This window comes from Rhinatrema bivittatum, chromosome 10 (genome assembly GCF_901001135.1).
Source record: "Rhinatrema bivittatum chromosome 10, aRhiBiv1.1, whole genome shotgun sequence".
In the NCBI taxonomy this organism is placed as follows: domain Eukaryota; kingdom Metazoa; phylum Chordata; class Amphibia; order Gymnophiona; family Rhinatrematidae; genus Rhinatrema; species Rhinatrema bivittatum.
Window position 1 is genome coordinate 70229763 of NC_042624.1, and position 17674 is coordinate 70247436.

The 17674-nt window shown below is 48.0% G+C and overlaps 1 protein-coding gene across 2 annotated transcripts in view; it reads left to right on the forward strand.

The window, feature by feature from the left end:
* Positions 1–17674, forward strand: part of COP1 (COP1 E3 ubiquitin ligase) — a 440422-nt gene that overhangs the window by 72538 nt on the left and 350210 nt on the right. The window contains exons 7-9 of one of the 2 annotated variants that reach the window (XM_029618041.1): positions 8791–8850; positions 9932–10008; positions 15476–15533. In XM_029618041.1, coding sequence (XP_029473901.1) covers positions 8791–8850; positions 9932–10008; positions 15476–15533 — 195 coding nt within the window. The remainder of the gene's footprint in view (positions 1–8790; positions 8851–9931; positions 10009–15475; positions 15534–17674) is intronic. The other variant, XM_029618042.1, reaches the window with a different exon arrangement.

Here is a 17674-nt window from a genome sequence, read left to right on the forward strand (position 1 = left end):
AGCTGCGCTCAGATGCGCATGGCAGACGTCTGGAGTCCATCCTCAATCATTTGATGTTGCCGCTATGTCTCTACAAATTGCGGCCTGCTGTACCATTGTGACACGTGCCGGCCATCACAAATCAGGAACACCCCGGGAGAAGACATGGAACCAGCGGTATCATTCCTAGTGGACGCTGCCTCTGACTTAGTGCGCACAGCAGCCAGAGGAGTGTCCTCTGCGGTGGCTGCCAGGAGACAACTCTGACTCCGAAGCTGGTCGGCCGACGCATCTTCCAAACCGCGCCTCACAAGGATGCCCTTCAAAGGATCCCTCCTGTTCGGCAGCGAACCAGAGAAACTGGCCGACAAATGGGGCGAGTCCCCATTGCTGCGACTGCCGGAAGATAAGACAAAGAGAAACCAGCGCCCTTCCCCAGGTCCTCCAGGGGCAGAAGTTCGCAGCGCTTCAAATCCTTACAGGAACAATGACCAAGCGCCCCGCCCCTACGGGCAGGAACCAGTCCTTTCGGACCAAGCATGGGATTACCTACAAGTCCTTGGGCTGATGGCATCCACACTGGAAGTTGTGCCATGGGCATGAACACACATGAAGGCCTCTAAGCGCTCACTCCTATAACAGTGGAGACCATGGTCCCAGAACTGCACCGTACGTCTATTACTCCCGGGCAGAGTTCGGACCCAGCTACGGTGGTGGCTGCAGCCTAGCCACATGAGCCGGGGATCAAAACTATCCTCCCCAACCTGGACTCTACTCACCACAGATGCCAGTCTACGAGGATGGGGAGCACACTGCGAGGAGCTAACCGCCCAAGGGCAGTGGAACGCAGAAGAGGCGGGATGGAACATCAACCGCCTAGAAGCGCGAGCAGTCAGACTAGCCTGCATGCGGTTCGTCCACAGACTTCGAAACAAAGCGGTCAGAGTAATGTCAGACAATGCCACGACAGTGGCCTACATCAACCGGCAGGGGGGAACCAGAAGCCAACAGGTGTCCCTAGAAATAGACCCCCTGATGGCGTGGGCGGAAGCAAACATCCAGGAGATCTCCGCCATCCTCATCGCCGGGAAAGACAACATCACTGCAGACTTCCTCAGCAGGGAAAGTCTAGACCCAGGAGAATGGAGGCTGTCATCCACAGCCTTCAAGATAATAGTGGATTGGTGGGGGACACCTGACATGGACCTTCTGGCAAACAGATCCAACGCCCAAGTATCCAGATACTTCAGCCGCAGGCGGGAACCACAGTCCCAAGGGATTGATGCCCTGGCCCCCGGGGACTCTACGCCTTCCCACCGTGGCCCCTACCAGGCGCAATCATTCACAAGATACACCTACACAAGGGACTAGTTCTTCTGGTGGCTCCAGACTGGCCGAGAAGACTGCTGGCAGGGAACCCCCTACCCCTGCCCCCCCCCCCCCCCCACACACACACAGGGACCTGCTACAACAAGGTCCGATCCTCCACGAGGATCCAGCTCAATTCTCTCTTACGGTCTGGCCATTGGAGAGGGCTCGCCTGAGAGAGAGCGAGTACTCAGGGGTGGTAATCGACACCCTCCTCTGAGCACGCAAGTTCTCCACATCACTAACGTACATAAGGATCTGGAGAGTATTTGAAGCCTGGTGCGAAGACCACAACATCAAAACACGCTCATTCACAGTTCCCGTGATCCTGGAATTCTTACAGAACGGACTACAGAAGGGCCTGTCCCTCAACTCCATCAAGGTACAGGTGGCTGCCCTGTCATGCTACGGCTCCAAGAGCGACAGCATAGCCTCTCACCCGGACGTGTCACGCTTCCTGAAAGGAGTCGAGCACATTCGCCCACCACTAAAATAGCCGGTACCTCTGTAGAATCTCAATCTCGTTTTGGACTTCCTAGCGGGAACCGCCTTCAGACCCCTATGAGGCCTGTCCCTTCGCCTGTTAACCTTGAAGACGGTGTTTTTGCTGGCGGTGTGTTCAGCCCGCCGCATATCAGAACTACAAGCACTGTCCTGCCGTGAGCTGTTCTTCAGGCTCACCCCGGGGTCCATCCAACTACGCACGGTCCCCTCCTTTCTCCCCAAAGTGGTCTCACGCTTCCACCATAACCAGACCATCTCGCTACCAATGACGGATGGCCGGAAGAATTCGGAAGAAGCCCATAGTCTCCGCCACCTCAACATCGGCAGACTCCTATCCAGATACTTGTAAATGTCTGAGCCCATACGAAAAACGGACCACCTTTTCGTCCTTCACAGCAGAAAGAGACAAGGGGAAGCGGCCTCACGGGCAACCATCGCCCGCTGGATCAAGGAAGTCATCAAGGCGGCCTACGTAGGAGCTGGCAAGCCACCACCTCTACAGGTCAAGGCCCATTCTACCAGAGCCCAGGCAGTATCATGGGCAGAAACTAGAATGTTGTCACCCGCTGAGATCTGCAGGGCGGCTACATGGTCCTCCATCCACACCTTCTCCAGGTTTTACAGTCTGGATGTTCAGGCTCGGGAGGACACAGCATTTGCAAGGGCAATACTAAGTGGGTCACGGACAGCCTCCCACCCGGATCGGGAGTAGCTTTTATACATCTTATTGGTCCTGAGTCCATCTGCTACACGCTAGGAAATGGAGAAATTACTTACCTGATAATTTCGTTTTCCTTAGTGTAGACAGATGGGACTCAGCATCCCACCCTTGGCTGCCGTCACGCAGGGCCTTCAAATGTTCAAGGGTAAGCCATGATTTTCATTTACCTAGGGCATCCACCCTGCCGGGTGTCTATGCTTTCCGGTTGAGTACGCTGGCGTTCTCCAGCTATAGTCAATCAACCAGTTCAAGTTAATCATGTTAATCAAATTTAACATTTAACCAAGTTATGAAGTCATCCAAGTTAACTATATTAAGTTAATCAATCAGTCAGTCACACATATATCCACAATGCTTTTCAAGGAGAATACTGAAGAGCTACACTTCCTGCAGAGGTATATGTACTAGGGGCTGACGTCAGATTGAAATCTGATCCGTCTCAAACTGCTAGCAGGATTACACTATACCCATTGGTCCTGAGTCCATCTGTCTACACTAAGGAAAACAAAATTATCAGGTAAGTAATTTCTCCATTTTAAAAACTCAATACGCGCAGAAGTTGGGCTGATGCGTGTTGCACGGATTTTAAAAAGCACAAGAGTAAGCATGTATTGTACATGCAAAAAAACGTTTTTACAAAAAAGAGGTGGTGTATGGTCTGGGCAGTGCATGGGTGGTCCAGGAAATATGAATGAAACCAGTGTAATTGTTTTTGCGCGCATGCCAGGGTCCCTATCTGTTTAGCTTTACTTCTGCTATGGATGGCATATGAGTAATAAAACAAATTAAGGCAAGTTAGTGGCATTTTAAGGATTGGGGGTAAAAGGGAGACGTTAACTGGGGGGTGGGGGGTGGGTTTAAGAAGTCCTATCCTTTAATTGGGCGAACTGGGAACAGACTGGGGAATCAGGTAATTGTGTCTGCACATGTATGTAAACCTCCCCCCACTTTTGTGCGGTAGAGGTGGCATTTGTACACACAGGCACATTCGTACAAAATTGCGCACGTGTGCGCGGATTCAGCCTATTTTATATTATGTGCATATGTTATAAAATGACCGTGTTTATTAGCACAAGCCTTCATACATGTGTACGTGTGGTTGTTTAAAACTTGCCATATAGAAACATAGAAATGACGGCAGAAGAAGACCAAACGGCCCATCCAGTCTGCCCAGCAAGCTTCACATTTTTTTTCTCATACTTATCTGTTTCTCTTAGCTCTTTGGTTCTATTTCCCTTCCACCCCCACCATTAATGTAGAGAGCAGTGATGGAGCTGCAACCAAGTGAAATATCAAGCTTGATTAGTTATGGGTAGTAGGGGAAGTAACCGCCGCAATAAGCAAGCTACACCCATGCTTATTTGTTTTACCCAGTCTGTGTTATTCAGCCCTTATTGGTTGTTTTTCTTCTCCCCTGCCGTTGAAGCAGGATATGCATCTTAGATTGGGGATAGGGAAATACCCACAGTACCTGGATGTTCTGCTAGGACAAGCAGGATGATAGTTCTCACACATGGGTGATGACATCGGATGGAGCCTGGCATGGAAAACTTATGTCAGTTTCTAGAAATTTGATTGGGCACATTGAACATGCCCAGCTTGCCCTATTCCACGCACAGCCCCTCTTCAGTCTTTTTCTTTTTTCCCTTGTTGTGCTTTTGCCTTGTGGTTTCTGAGCTTGTGATTTTGCTTTAAAGTATTTGCAAAACTTTCACTGATTTTTTTTTTTTTCTTTTTTTTCCCTGTGTGCAGGTCCCTCTCTGTTCCCCTGTACCTTAGGTTTGGCAAATTTTTTTTTTTTTGCTTCTGCCTCCCCCCCCCCCGTGGTGGCGGTGCATGGGTAACCACTGACGTCGGTCACCCGATGCCTCCATTGTCGTTTTCTCCCTTTAGGTTTGTGTTAAAATCATGGCCTAGTCGGGTTTTCGTTGGTGCCAGAGGACTATGTCCATATCAGACCCACACAATGTGGGTATCCTTTGCGTGGGTGCATCACACAACATCCGGGGGTGCTGCTTGTGCAACCAAATGATCCCGAAGGGATGTCACGCTCACGTCTAAGAAGGAGAAGCTCTTTGGTATGAGAGAGCCTGAGCCATTGACATCTGCATCGATGCCGAAGGACCATGGAGCCACACTGATGGACCCAGAGCACTTGAATTGGTGGAGCTGTCCACTCTATTGATGCTGCTGGCAGATAAGGGTGCTGGAGACGAGACCCTGTTGGTCTCTTCCAGGTCGAAGATATCGGTTTCGTCATTTTCGACCTCTGCACCAGGGAAAGACTGGGCTAAGCACTAAGGGAAGCAGAGGAAGCATTGGCACTGGTCACCTTCTATTCACAGTGCAGGAGTTAGTGCCGGCGTGTGCCATGATGCCCCTGAAATGACCCCATGGTGAGGATTGCCAGTCCTCCATAGATGTTGGGAGTTCACGATGGTCTCTGCTGGTCTTGGTGTCAGTCGTCGATCCACCTTGGGGCTTTGAGGAGGACCTGGTCACCCCTCCTGCCTCCTTCTGGCATCAGCAACCTTTGAAGAGGAGTTGGAGCGCAGAGTCCAGCTGGCAGTCAATAGGGTGCTGTGGGGCATTGAGCTGGCAACACCGATGTTCCCTGTTGGAACCACTGCTGGAGCATCTCTGTGCTCATTGGGGTCTTACCGACCGTGCTGGTGCCTGCGGGTGACCAACGTCAGTGGTTACCCATGCACCGCCACCACGGACGGGGGGAGGCAGAAGCAAAAAAAAAAAATTTGCCAAACCTAAGGTACAGGGGAACAGAGGGACCTGCACACAGGGAAAAAAAAGAAAAGATGCTCTCCCTGCCCAATGCGGTGGTCAAGGCCGGTTCCTCCGAGGAAGAAGCTCTACTGAGACTGCTGCCACTGTGTCCTGCAGCCCCCAGTCCAGCTTTGCCGAGATGTTCCAGGTCACAGGAAGTATCTCCAGATTTGTGGTGGGGAAACAGTACTTCCAGAACGGAGCATTGCCGTTTGGGCTAGCATCAGTGCCACATGTCTTCATAAAGTGCCTGGCTGTGGTGGGGGCGCACCTTCACAGACTGGAAGTGCACGTTTTCCCTTATCTGGATGATTGGCTAGTCAAGAGCACCTTGTAGGTGGGTGCAGATCAGTTATTGCACTTGACCATCTGGGTGGTGGAGTCATTAGGGTTCGTTAACTACCCAAAGTTCCATCTCAGCCTGTTACTTCAATTGGACTTCATAGGAACCATGTTAGACACTGCTTAGGCAAAGCCTTTCAGCTGCGTTCCGGGGTGATCACTTTGACGTCCATAGTGGAGATGATTCAACAGAGCCAGCAGGTATCAGCTTGTCACATGTTGAGGTTGTTGGGCCACATGGCTGCAAACATCCATGTTATTCCCCTGGCATGTTTACACATGTGCAGAACCCAATGGACCCTGGAGTCATGGTGGCGCTAGTCCACCCAGATCCTCCAGGCTCGAAACTGCATCATCTCTCCAGGGCTCCTTGTCCTGGTGATGAGTTCTGTCAAATTTGGAGCAGAGAATATCTTTTCAAACTCCCCCTACCCAAATTGTCCTTACCATGGATGCGTCCACTCTGTGGTGGGGTGCTCATGTGAACAGGCTCTGCACCCAGGGTCTATGGTCTGTCTGGGAATCCCGATCAAATCAAGTACACCCTATGGGCTTGCAGAGATCAGCTGTTCAACAAAGTTGTCCTGATCCAGATAGATAACAAAGTAGCAATGTGTGTGTCAACAAGCAGGGAGGCACGGGATCGTAATTCTGTCAGGAAGTGGTCCAGATTTGCTTCTGGGCTCTGTTCCACGGGATGGTGCTCCGAGCCATGTATCTGGCCAGAACGGAGATTGTGATAGTGGATAGACTGAGTTGAGCCTTCAGACCCCATAAGTGGTCCCTGAATCAGGGGGTGGTGACCTGGATCTTCCATGTCTGGGGAAGCCTAGACGTGGACTTGTTCACATCCCCCTGCATCAGGAAGGTGACTCTGTTCTGCTCCCTGTACAGGCCGGCCGGCAAACCAGCCTCAGATGCCTTTGCCCACGATTAGGGCAGGGGTTTCTGTAAGCATATCCTCCAATTCCTCAAGTCACAAAAACTCTCCTGAAGCTTTGCGAGGACCCGGGGGGACTATGATTCTCATAGCCCCCCATTGGCTGATACAGGTCTGGTTTCCAGTCCTCCTGGAGTTGTCCATCTGGAAACCAATCAGTCTGGGGACTTCCCCAGATCTCATCACACAAGATCAGGGCAGGCTGCAGCATCCCAACCTGTCGCTCACAGCCTGGATGTTGAGAGGCTGATTCTGCAGCTGCTTGATCTTTCTGAAGATGTCTCAAGTCCTAGTGGCTTCTAGAAAGCCTTCCACTATAAAGTCCTCCAGACTGAAGTGGAGGTGGTTTTCCATGTGGTGTGAGCAAAAGGCCCTAGATCCTTTCTCCTGCTCCACACAAAAACTGCTTGACTTCCTTCTGTACCTTTTGGAGGCTGGTCTTAAAACCAACTCTGTCAGAGTTCATCTGAGTGCAATTGGCACATATCACCACAGTGTGGAGGGTACGCCCATCTCTGTACCACCTATAGTTGTATGCTTCATGTGGGGTCTGCTTCAGTTGGAGCCTCCCCTAAGGCTTCCCGTGGAGTCTTGGGTCCTCAGTATGGTGCTAGCTCAGCTGATGAAAGCTCCCTTTGAGCTGCTGCGCACCTGTGACCTGAGGTACCTGAGCTGGAAGGTCATATTCTTCATGGCGGTCACTTCAGCACAGAGGGTCAATGAGCTCCAGGCCTTAATGACTTAGCCACCTTACACTGTTTTATCATGACAGGGTGGTCCTGTGTATGCATCCTAAGTTCCTGACTAAGGTGTTGATGGATTTCCATCTTAAGCAGTCAGTCGTCCTGCCAGCATTTTTCCCCTGGCCCCATTCGCACCAAGGCGAATGAGCACTGCACAGTTTGGATTGCAAGAGAGCCTTAGCCTTCTAATTGGAGTGGACAGAAGCCCATAGACAGTCCATCCAACTTTCTCTTTCTTTTGACAGAAGTAGATTGGGAGTTGCCGTTGCCAAGCACACTATCCAATTGGCTAGCAGATTGCATGTCCTAACTTGGGTGTCACGTCAAGTCTTATTCTGTCAGCCATGGCAATGTCAGTGGCCCACTTGCGAGAAGTTCCCATGGAGGAGATCTGCAAGGTTGCAACGTGGAGTTCTCTCCACACATTCGCATCTCATTACTGTCTGGATAGGGATGGCTGACGTAACAGTAGGTTTGGCCAGTCTGTCTTCCGGAATCTCTTTGAGGTGTAGAACCCAACTCTATCTGCCTATGGCCCATTGTTTGGGTTCAGTCTGTCTCCCCCTTTGTTACAAATAGCACTATGGTTGTTGGGCCTGTTGGCACCTGGTTGGGTTCTGTTTGGCCCCTTTTTGTATTGAGGAGCAGCCTGTAGCTAGGGATTCACCCATGTGTGAGGACTACCATCCTGCTTGTCCTAGGAGAAGGCAGAGTTGCTTACCTGTAACAGGTTTTCTCCTAGGACAGCAAAGTGTTAGTCTTCACAAAACCCACCTGCCAGCCCATGGAGTTGGGTTTCTCCAATAGTTTTATTTTGATCATAATTTTGTTTTACAAGACTGAAGAGGGACCCCGCATAGATACGTGGTATAGGGCATGCTCAGGGTACCCAGTCAAAGTTCTAGAAACTTTTGAGACAAGTTTTCTGTACCGGGCTCCATCCGATGTCACTCATATGTGAGGACTAACATCCTGCTGTCCTAAGAGAACACCAGTTACAGGTAAGCAACTCTGTTTAATTTGCTTTGAAGTGCCAAAAAGTAGAATATAAATAAAATAAAATTTACAGTGCCAATCTCTGGTTACAAGTAGTCCTTATAATAGTCATACCACCCTGAGCTCAAACACTTCCATGATATGCCTGAGCCTGACCAACCTTGTTGACATGGTGGTGTGTGGGAGTGTTGTCAATGAATTCCCTTATGTATTAATATTTTTATAATTACAGATGAATAAAGAATTTCAAGTTTACTAAAATAAGTTAAAAGTTTTCATGTTGGGTCTGGATGGGTACAGTTATTCCATGAAAGGCTTTAAAATGCTCAGTAAGTGGAACTGTATTTTAAGAAAAGGTTCAGTTCATAGGTGATCATTACAAATTTCTGTTTAATTTCTTGTGTTTTATTTTGTAGCAACTCGAGCAGATCCAAAAGGAACTAAGTGTTCTGGAAGAAGATATTAAACGAGTTGAGGTGAGGACACCCAAGATGGGGGCTAAAACTTCAGCTGTCTTTCATCCCTATCAAACTGGCCTACAGACTGTTCACTTAGATTTATACCATGTGCTTTATTGATAGGAAAAATGAAGTGACTGCTGTTCTCACTTCCTTTAATTTGTTGCTTACAGCAGTGTTTATAGATTTTCATGGTAGTAAAAAGAAACTTCTGTTTTCAAAATCATATTACATGGTTAAAACCTGGTGCAGCTGTTTACATTTTGCAGTTTTTGTGCTAAGATTAAGCAGGGATGGCTTAGAGGCAATGCTGTGCAGCATTAGGTGGGAGATGCAGGTTTATTTGATTTCTCTATCTCTTGAGGGAGGATGTTTCAGCCATCACTCAGCAGTAGACTGGTTAGGCAAAGAGTGCATGTGTATTAAGGTTGTACAGGGAGCTGCACTGTGGTTCTAGGCTAAGGATTGTTTATGTAGTTAGTGGGCTAGAAGGGAGCGTGTTAAAATAGGGGGAACCTCCATCTAGTTGCAAATGAAGGCTCATATTGCTGTAGCCTGTTCTGATAGAAGCCAGTACTCATTGAACTAGAAGCCCAAAGGAGGGCTACGGTTATTGTGTTGGGGAGGTCTTCAGGGCCACATTGATTTAGAGAATTCGGTTGGGTACATATTTGCAACTGAGTTTATACTCGGTGTCCTGTGGGGTTGTTTTGTTTTTTTTTGACCTGGCAACTTCCTCCTGTTCAATCGAAACTGCTCCTTCTTAGGGCTAAGCATTATAAATATTAATGGAGTGAGTGCAAGGGGGAAAATGTTTATCCCTGTATCTTAAGTCACCAAGGGATAAGAATTAAATGTTAAACTTAGAGTTTCAAAGATTTAGCCATCTCTGGCTGTGCCACTTTTTTTTTTTTAGATGTTAATGACTTGAGGCTTTTCTGTACTGATCTGTAAACTTTTTTTTTTTCATTTTTATGTTAAACTGGAAAGAAATAATTCACTATAGTTTGATGCAATAAACCATTTTATCCTGTTATCAAATGACTCTAGTGGTGTGGTATGGCTTATTTTTTTTTTTATGAAAATTGCTTTGTTTCAGGAAATGAGTGGCTTGTATTCTCCTGTTAGTGAAGACAGCACAGTGCCACAGTTTGAAGCTCGCTCACCTTCACACAGGTAAGAATGTGCAGTTGCATCTTTGCATCCTACCAGTTCATCAGTCGAGGAAAGAGCAGCAACAGTAAGGTGAATTAAAAAAAAAAATGTATATGCAAAGATTTGTGTTCCACATTCTTAAGCAGCACATACATTGTGTTCCAGATAAGAGAACATCAAGCTATGGGGTAGCTGGTACAAGGACTGTACAACTACCCCCAGAAACCAACTAGTTCAGGGGTGGCCGGGTCCAGCAAAGCTGTAGGAATCTAGGACTCTGCACCTTAGGGCAACAGCCTCACAAGTTTTGGTATCTGTTTAGATTGGTATAGAACTTGGTGGTAAGATACATGAGAATTGGAGGAGGGTCTAGAGACAGGAATTGGATTAAGTATGAGAACCTGTATGCTCATCTACCTAAGATGGTAGAGAACAAGAGGAAGATGACAAACGAATAAGGAATGATTCTACTAGCGCTCAAGCTTCTATGGCTGGCAGTTTGGATATATTTTTAGTACGGACAAGAATAACTGGATAGACTGGATGAGCCGATTTGGTCTTTCTGCTGTCCTCTGAGAAGGTCATATCAGGTGTAACATCGTACTTTCCTAGCGTGTAGTCAGATGGACTCAGGACCAATGGGTTATGCTCCCCTGCCAGCAGATGGAGATGGAGTCCGATTTCAAAGCTGATGTCACCCTAGATACACCCCTGCAGTGACCTCAGCCCTTCAGTATTTCTCTGTCTCCAGCAGATGTGGATGTGCTTTCACTTTGGGGATTGCTGAACCTTTTGGAACAAGAAATTCTATTTTTAAATTGGAGAGAAAGTTGAGCTCTGCTCTCCTGTGGTGATACCTAAAGATCCCTCGCTCAGTTGAGAATTCCTGAGGCGATTTCAGAGATCCCGCAGAGATGTGCCTTAGTCTGGAAGCCAGTTCTGGCATGGACTTTGCTGCTTAAGCGGGTGCAGGAAGCAGAGTGCAGCTGGAGACCATCTCTATATTCAGCCGGTAAGTGCTGAGCCCAGGTAAGTTTAAAAAATTTTGCGCGCGTCTTTGTGTGTGCTGTATTGCCCTTCATAGAGCGTTGGTATGTGCAGTTTGTCTGCTCTGAGCACACGCCGGGCACACGGGCTGTGCGTGCATCTCGTCTTGGCTTGCATAGGTGCCTGAAATTTGTGTGCATAAAATTAAGCATGAGCCAACTGAACACGCAGTTACTGTCGCCAATGGCTCCAGCAGCAAAGAAACATAAGCGCCTTTCTCTTTGCACTGCTTGTCATATTAGGGCTGCACAATCTGACCTGGATTCTTGCTTATGTCAGCTCTGTGAGGAAGACCAGGGAGAGTTAGCCTTCCTGGACTGCTAAGCCCAGCTCCTCCCATTCAGAGGGTGGGTCAGCCACAGTCTTAACTGGAAGTACCCCAGATATGAGTACTCCTGGGTCTGGGTCATCCATGGGAGAGGGAAACTTGATGGCACTTAACCCAGTACCTCCTGGGCTAGGCATGGACCCAGCTGCATTCTCTTGGGTGGAATTTTTTCAAGGCCTTCAAGCCTTCATACAGGCACAGTCTGCTACCTCACTTGCCCCTGGACGAATGGAACTTCAGCCGGTAAGCCCTCCCTCTCCCAGTCCTATTAGAAGACCTCAAGGCATGCCTCACCTCACCAAGGGTGTCCCTGGCAGGGACCTGGACAGCACGGACAAAGAGGAGGATACAGATTCCTTGGAAGATGGGGAAATCCCCCTGGTTTAGAAATGTATTGGACATGTTATGGTTTTTCCATAGAGACTAATTGCCGGTCCTGGTTTCCTAGACCCTGAAGATGCTGGGAGTTCCTGGAGCGGACTCTGACGGAACCAAAGAAGAATCTCGTTCTGATTTCCCTACGGAAAGCCGCTTGCTACTTTCCGGTACTGGAAGCCATCCAGGAGTTTATTGACCTGGAGTGGGACGTCCCAGAAGCAAGTTTTAAAGATGGATGAGCATTAGAATTTCTATACCCACTGGATCCGGCAATGAGAGAACATTTTCGTTTCCCTAAAGTGGACGTGCTGATCTGTGCTGTCTCTAAGCGAACAACTATACCAGTGGAAGGAGGAGTGGCCTTAAAAGATGCATACAATAGACGGAAGGAGTCCATCCTTAAACAGGCCTTTGCAGTAATAATGACCTTACAGATTGCTTCTTATTGTGCCCTGGTAGCTTGTTCATACCTGCTCCTCTCTCGGCAGGTGGATGACTTGAGGGAGAATTCCAGATTGGTTATGGAACCTGCTGCCGCTTTTCTAGCTGGCGTGGGCTCGGACCTAGTCCGTACCATGGCCAGAGGATTGGCCTCTGTGGCCAGAAGACAGCTATAGCTGCGGAATTGGTCAGCAGACGCAACCTCCAAGGCAAGTCTCCCAAAGATGCTCTTTAAAGGATCACTTCTCTTCAGAAGCAAAGTGGAAAATCTGTCTAGTAAACGGGACGAATCCTCAGTTCCATAACTGCCAGAAGATAAGTGAAAGCAGTTACATTGCCCCTCACCTGCGAGGGTCGATCCAAGAGCTCCCAATGCTTTTGCCCCTACAGAAACTAGACATTCCAGAGGTCTCGGGCCTTTGGGAGTAAGAGGTCCTCTAGAACATAAATCGCCTGGAAGCCAGGGCAGTCAGATTGGTGTCTACAATTCAGCCACATACTCCAGGGTCAAGCAGTCTGCATAATGTCAGACAACGCAATGATAGCCTACATCAACTGCCAGGGTGGAACCAAAAGCCAGCAAGTGTCACAGGTGATAGACCTCCTAATGGAATGGGTAGAAATATATCTACAGACGATATCAGCCTCCCACATTGCAGGAAAAGACAATGTCTGAGCAGCCTTGTCGCTGGTAGTAGATCACTGGGGTCTCCGTCCATCAACCTGCTGGCCACATCTCAACGCGAAGGTTCCCAGATTCTTCAGTCGCAGAAGAGATCAGTGGTACCTGGAGATCGACTATCTCATTCAGACCTGGCCGGAAGAGGATTTGCTATACACCTTTTCTCTGTGGTCCCTGCTGGGCAGAGTACTTTGCAGAATCTAGCACTACAGGGGATTAGTCTTACTAGTGGCTCCAGATTGGCCCAGGTGTCCATGATATGTGGAGACCCCCCTGTGCCTCCTACCAAACAGGGACCTGCTACAGCAGGGACGGTCCTTCACGAGGATCTGATTCCATTCTGTCTTGTGGACTGGCCCTTGAAAGGGCTTGCCTGATGAAGCGAGGATACTTGGCAGTAATTTCCACCCTACTCAGTGCTTAAGTTCTCTACATCCCTAGCGTATATGCAAGTCTGGAGAGTATATGAGGCCTGGTGCAAGGGAACGCAGGGTTTCCCCTCGACAGTCAAAATCCCACTAATTCTGGAATTTGTGCAGAACGGCTTGATTAAAAGTTTGACCTAAACTCTTTGAAGGTCCAGGTAGTGGTGCTCTCTCCTGTTTCAGGGGCAAGGTGCATGGAATCCACCTGTTGGCTCATCCGGACGTGGCCTGTTTTCTGAAAGGGGTGAAGCACCTCTGGCCATCCCTTGTAGAATCTAAATCTAGTACTGGATTTTTTGGCAGGACCCTCCTTTCAGCCATTGCGCAGTCTTACTCCATGTGTTTAACCTTGAAAACTGTGTTCCTGTGGCTATATGCTTGGCACGTCGCGTTTCTGAACCACAGGCCTTGTCATGTTGGGAACCGTTCCTCCGGATGACTCCAGGAGCATTACGGCTTCGAACTTTTCCATCCTTCTTGCCCAGGGTAGTCTCGGACTTTCTTTTGAATCAGTCCATTTTGTTACCATCCCTAGATAAGGACGCAGAAGAATACCACCACCTCTGTCATTTGAATATCAGTTGACTTTTGGTGTGGTATCTGGAAGTTTCAGAACCGGTCCGAAAGACAGACCACCTGTTTTTGTCCTTCACGGTGGAAGGAAGCAGGGTGAACCAGATTCATGGGCTACTATAGCTCGCTGGATTAAGGTGGTGGTCATGGGAGCCTATGTGGAAGCAGGAAAGCCATTACCTTTTCAGGTTAAAGCTTATTCCACTGGGGCTCAGGCGGTCTCATGGGCGAAAGCTAGACTGCTTTCTCCCGTAGACATCTGCCAAGCAGCGACATGGTCCTCCTTGCACACCTTCTCCAGGTTCTGTCACCTGGACATTCAGGCCCAAGAAGATGCAGCCTTTGCAAGGGCGGTATTAACCGAACTGCAGGCAGCCTCCTGCCCCTATCGGGAGTAGCTCTTATCTATCCCATTGGTCCTGAGTCCATTTGGCTACATGCTAGGAAATGGAGAAATTATTTACCTGATGGTTTTGTTTACCTTAGTGTAGACAGATGGACTCATCATCCTGCCCATAGCTGCCCAAGAACAGTGCCAAGGATTCACCTGTGGAGTGAATATCGATTCCAAAAGATTACTGGTAAGCCATCAGGAGCCTAGATCAGGGCATCTATAATCTTACTGGGTTTCAGTGTTGAGTACAGTTACGGTTATCCATTTTAAATCTAGTTTTTGATCAAGTTCTGTCAATAGTATGTCCACTGAGGCTTTTGAAGATAATACTGTAGGGCTGATGTCACTGCAGGGGTATATCTAGGGTGATGTCAGCTTTGAAATCTGACTCAGTCTCCATCTGCTGGCAGGGGAGCAAAACCCTTTGGTCCTGAGTCCTTCTGTCTACACTAAGGGAAAACAAAATTATCAGGTAAGTAATTTCTCCAATAGGAATCAAGAAGTGCTTTAAGAACAATTTTCCATTCTAGATCAGACCAAATGTTCATCAAACCCATTGCCCTGTTTCCAGCTATGGCCAATCCAGGTCACAAATGCCTGGCAAGATCTCAAAACGTTGATAGATTTCCTGCTGCTTTGCTATTCACATTTATTTTGAAAGATTTTTTGTTTAATACTATTTTCTACAAATATTATCTCTCACGTAGAAACACTTGTGTTTAATTTGATGAATTGTGTGCACACAGAAATGGTGTTCTTGGTAGTGTATTGAAATTCTACAGGTGCTTTGGGAAATACTTTACAAAAAGCACCTTATTTCTGTGCATAAGATTAATTCATCTTGGGACCTATTTACTAACATGCACTAAGTGTGCAGCTTTTGTTTTCATTGTTGCAGCACATTTCATACACTGTTGACTGAAGGCTATCCTATAGTCATGTGCCCCAAATTCAGTTAATTGTAACTAGTGTATGATGACAGACTTCCTTCCTACCCGGCTCTGCAGCATCCCCAATTATCTCAGGCAACGGAAGACTAGGGCTGGGAATCCAACTCATTCTGCATGAGGCACTACCACTGATCCCATGCAGGATCTATTTTTATTGTTGTATAATTAGATAATTAACTTGGATATTAATTTATTCTAGGAGAGAGAGAAACTGCTTAAAATAGTTTTACTAACCAGATTTTTTTTCTTATTTTGTTTTCCATGTTGAAGTAGTATTATCGACTCCACAGAGTACAGCCAGCCTCCAGGTTTCAGTGGAAGTTCACAGGTAATATGTTTGCCCATGTTAGACTTGGGGGCAGAGGAATTGCTTTCCAGCTTCGATATCTTTGCTTGCTATCTAATAAGCAAGTAGACATGATCTTCTCTTTCCTTCCCCAATAAACATTTGTTTCTAAACTTTTATTTCCTGAAGATAGCAATTGTTTGGGTCCCTTTTTGTTTTAGCTTTGCTGCTCTTCCTTTCATAGACCCCGTTTTTCTCTCTGTACATCATAATTTCTCACAGGACAAGCAGGATGGTAGTCCTCACATATGGGTGACATCAGGATGGAGCCCAATCACGGAACTATTTTGTCAAAGTTTCAAGAACTTTGACTGGCACCTTCTGGACATGCCCAGCATAGCATCAACCCTGCAGCCAGCAGGGTCCCCCTTCAGTCTTCTTTTTTCCGCGCAGCAGTAGCCACGCGGGTTAAGGAGCTCCTCACAGATTCCTGACAGGAATTTTCCTCATGGAACTTTGAAAAATTTAAAAATATTTTACCCCACAGGGGTCCCCTTATCAATTTCTTTCGTCTGCGGTCGAACGGTAAGTTTTTGGTTTTTTTTTGTTTTTTTTACCCGTTTGCAGTCAATTCCAGTCTGTTTTCCCTCTTGGCCTTCCGGCCATCGACCACACCACGACTAAATTTTGTCAAAGCCATGGTGTCTGGTTTTCGTCCATGCCCCGACTGCACTAGAACAATGTCCATCACTGACCCTCACACGGTCTATGTGATGTGCTTAGGGTCCGGCCACGATGTCCTTACTTGAACCAAATGTGCTCAAATGACACCAAAAGGTCGCAAGGCTCGACTCGATAAGATGGGTCTTCTCTTTCGGCCAAAAACCCCGACTCCATCGATAGCTTCGACGTCATCTGAACCAATGCCATCTACGTCGCGCCAGCACTGGGAATCCGCTGCTGTCTGACTGGCCTCGATGACTCCACGGGTGTTCCTCCTCTGGAAAAATACCGGGGGGAACATCGAGAAAAATATCTACACCATCATCCCTCGACATCGACGTCTGAGCCTCCGACAAATGAGCCCCGTACAGAAAAGGTTTCGTCCTCTTCTTTCTCTGGATCACTGAGGTGTTCCCCACCTGGACAGGTGCCGGGATCCGCGATTCCACCTTCACTGGTGGACCCTCCAGCTTTGCCAGTGCTTCCTCCCACTCCGGAACCGGGTATTCATACCCCAGATTTCTGTGAGGAATTGGATCGGATGATCCAAGAGGCCATTGGCAAAGCACTCCAGGGCTTCCAACTTCCATCGATACCGGTTCCTCCTCAGTCACCGATCCAATGCCCATGGTGCTGGCACCGCTATTGGCTAGAATGGACAAGATAATCGGTGCCTTTCCACCGGTGGATCCGAGAGAACAGAGGTACCAGACTCCTTCCTTGCCAATTCCCTTGTCATCGGAGGAAGATGAAGAAACACCGCTCTTCATTCCACCATCGGGAGTGCAGCCACTGACACATCCATCGATGTCACAGATTCCATTGGTGCCTCCCTCGATGCCAGCCATGCCTACATAGATGCCTTCGATTCCTCCTTTGGGACCATCGATGCCCAGGCCAGGGCCTTCAGGAATAACCCCGTTACTTCCTTCTGAAGAACATTTGGGAGCTGGTGATGACCCTTATAATCCTTGGACTGACATTAGTCCCAGGATTCTGATGATCTACCTTCTCAGCCCTCCCCTCCTGATGAAAAGAAGTGTTCTCCTCCAGAGGACCTGTCCTTTATTAATTTTGTAAAGGAGATGTCTGAAACAGTCCCATTCCAGCTTCAGACAGAAGAGGACTCTAGACACCAGATGCTAGAGCTTCTACAATTTCTCGATGCTCCAAAGGGAATCGTCCATCCGTATTCATGACATCCTTTTGAAGAGAAACTGGGAGCACCCTGGCTCTGTGGCACCTGTTAACCGAAAAGTAGATGCCACCTACTTGGTTCAGTCAGCCTCTGGCTTCCGAAGAACTCAGTTGGATCATCACTCAGTGGTTGTAGAGTCAGCCCAAAAGAGGGCCAGATGCTTCAAACCTCATTCATCCATTCCCCCAGGGAAAGATCAGAAGTTCCTGGATACATTTGGAAGACTGGTATTCCATGGATCAATGCTAATCTCTCGCATTGC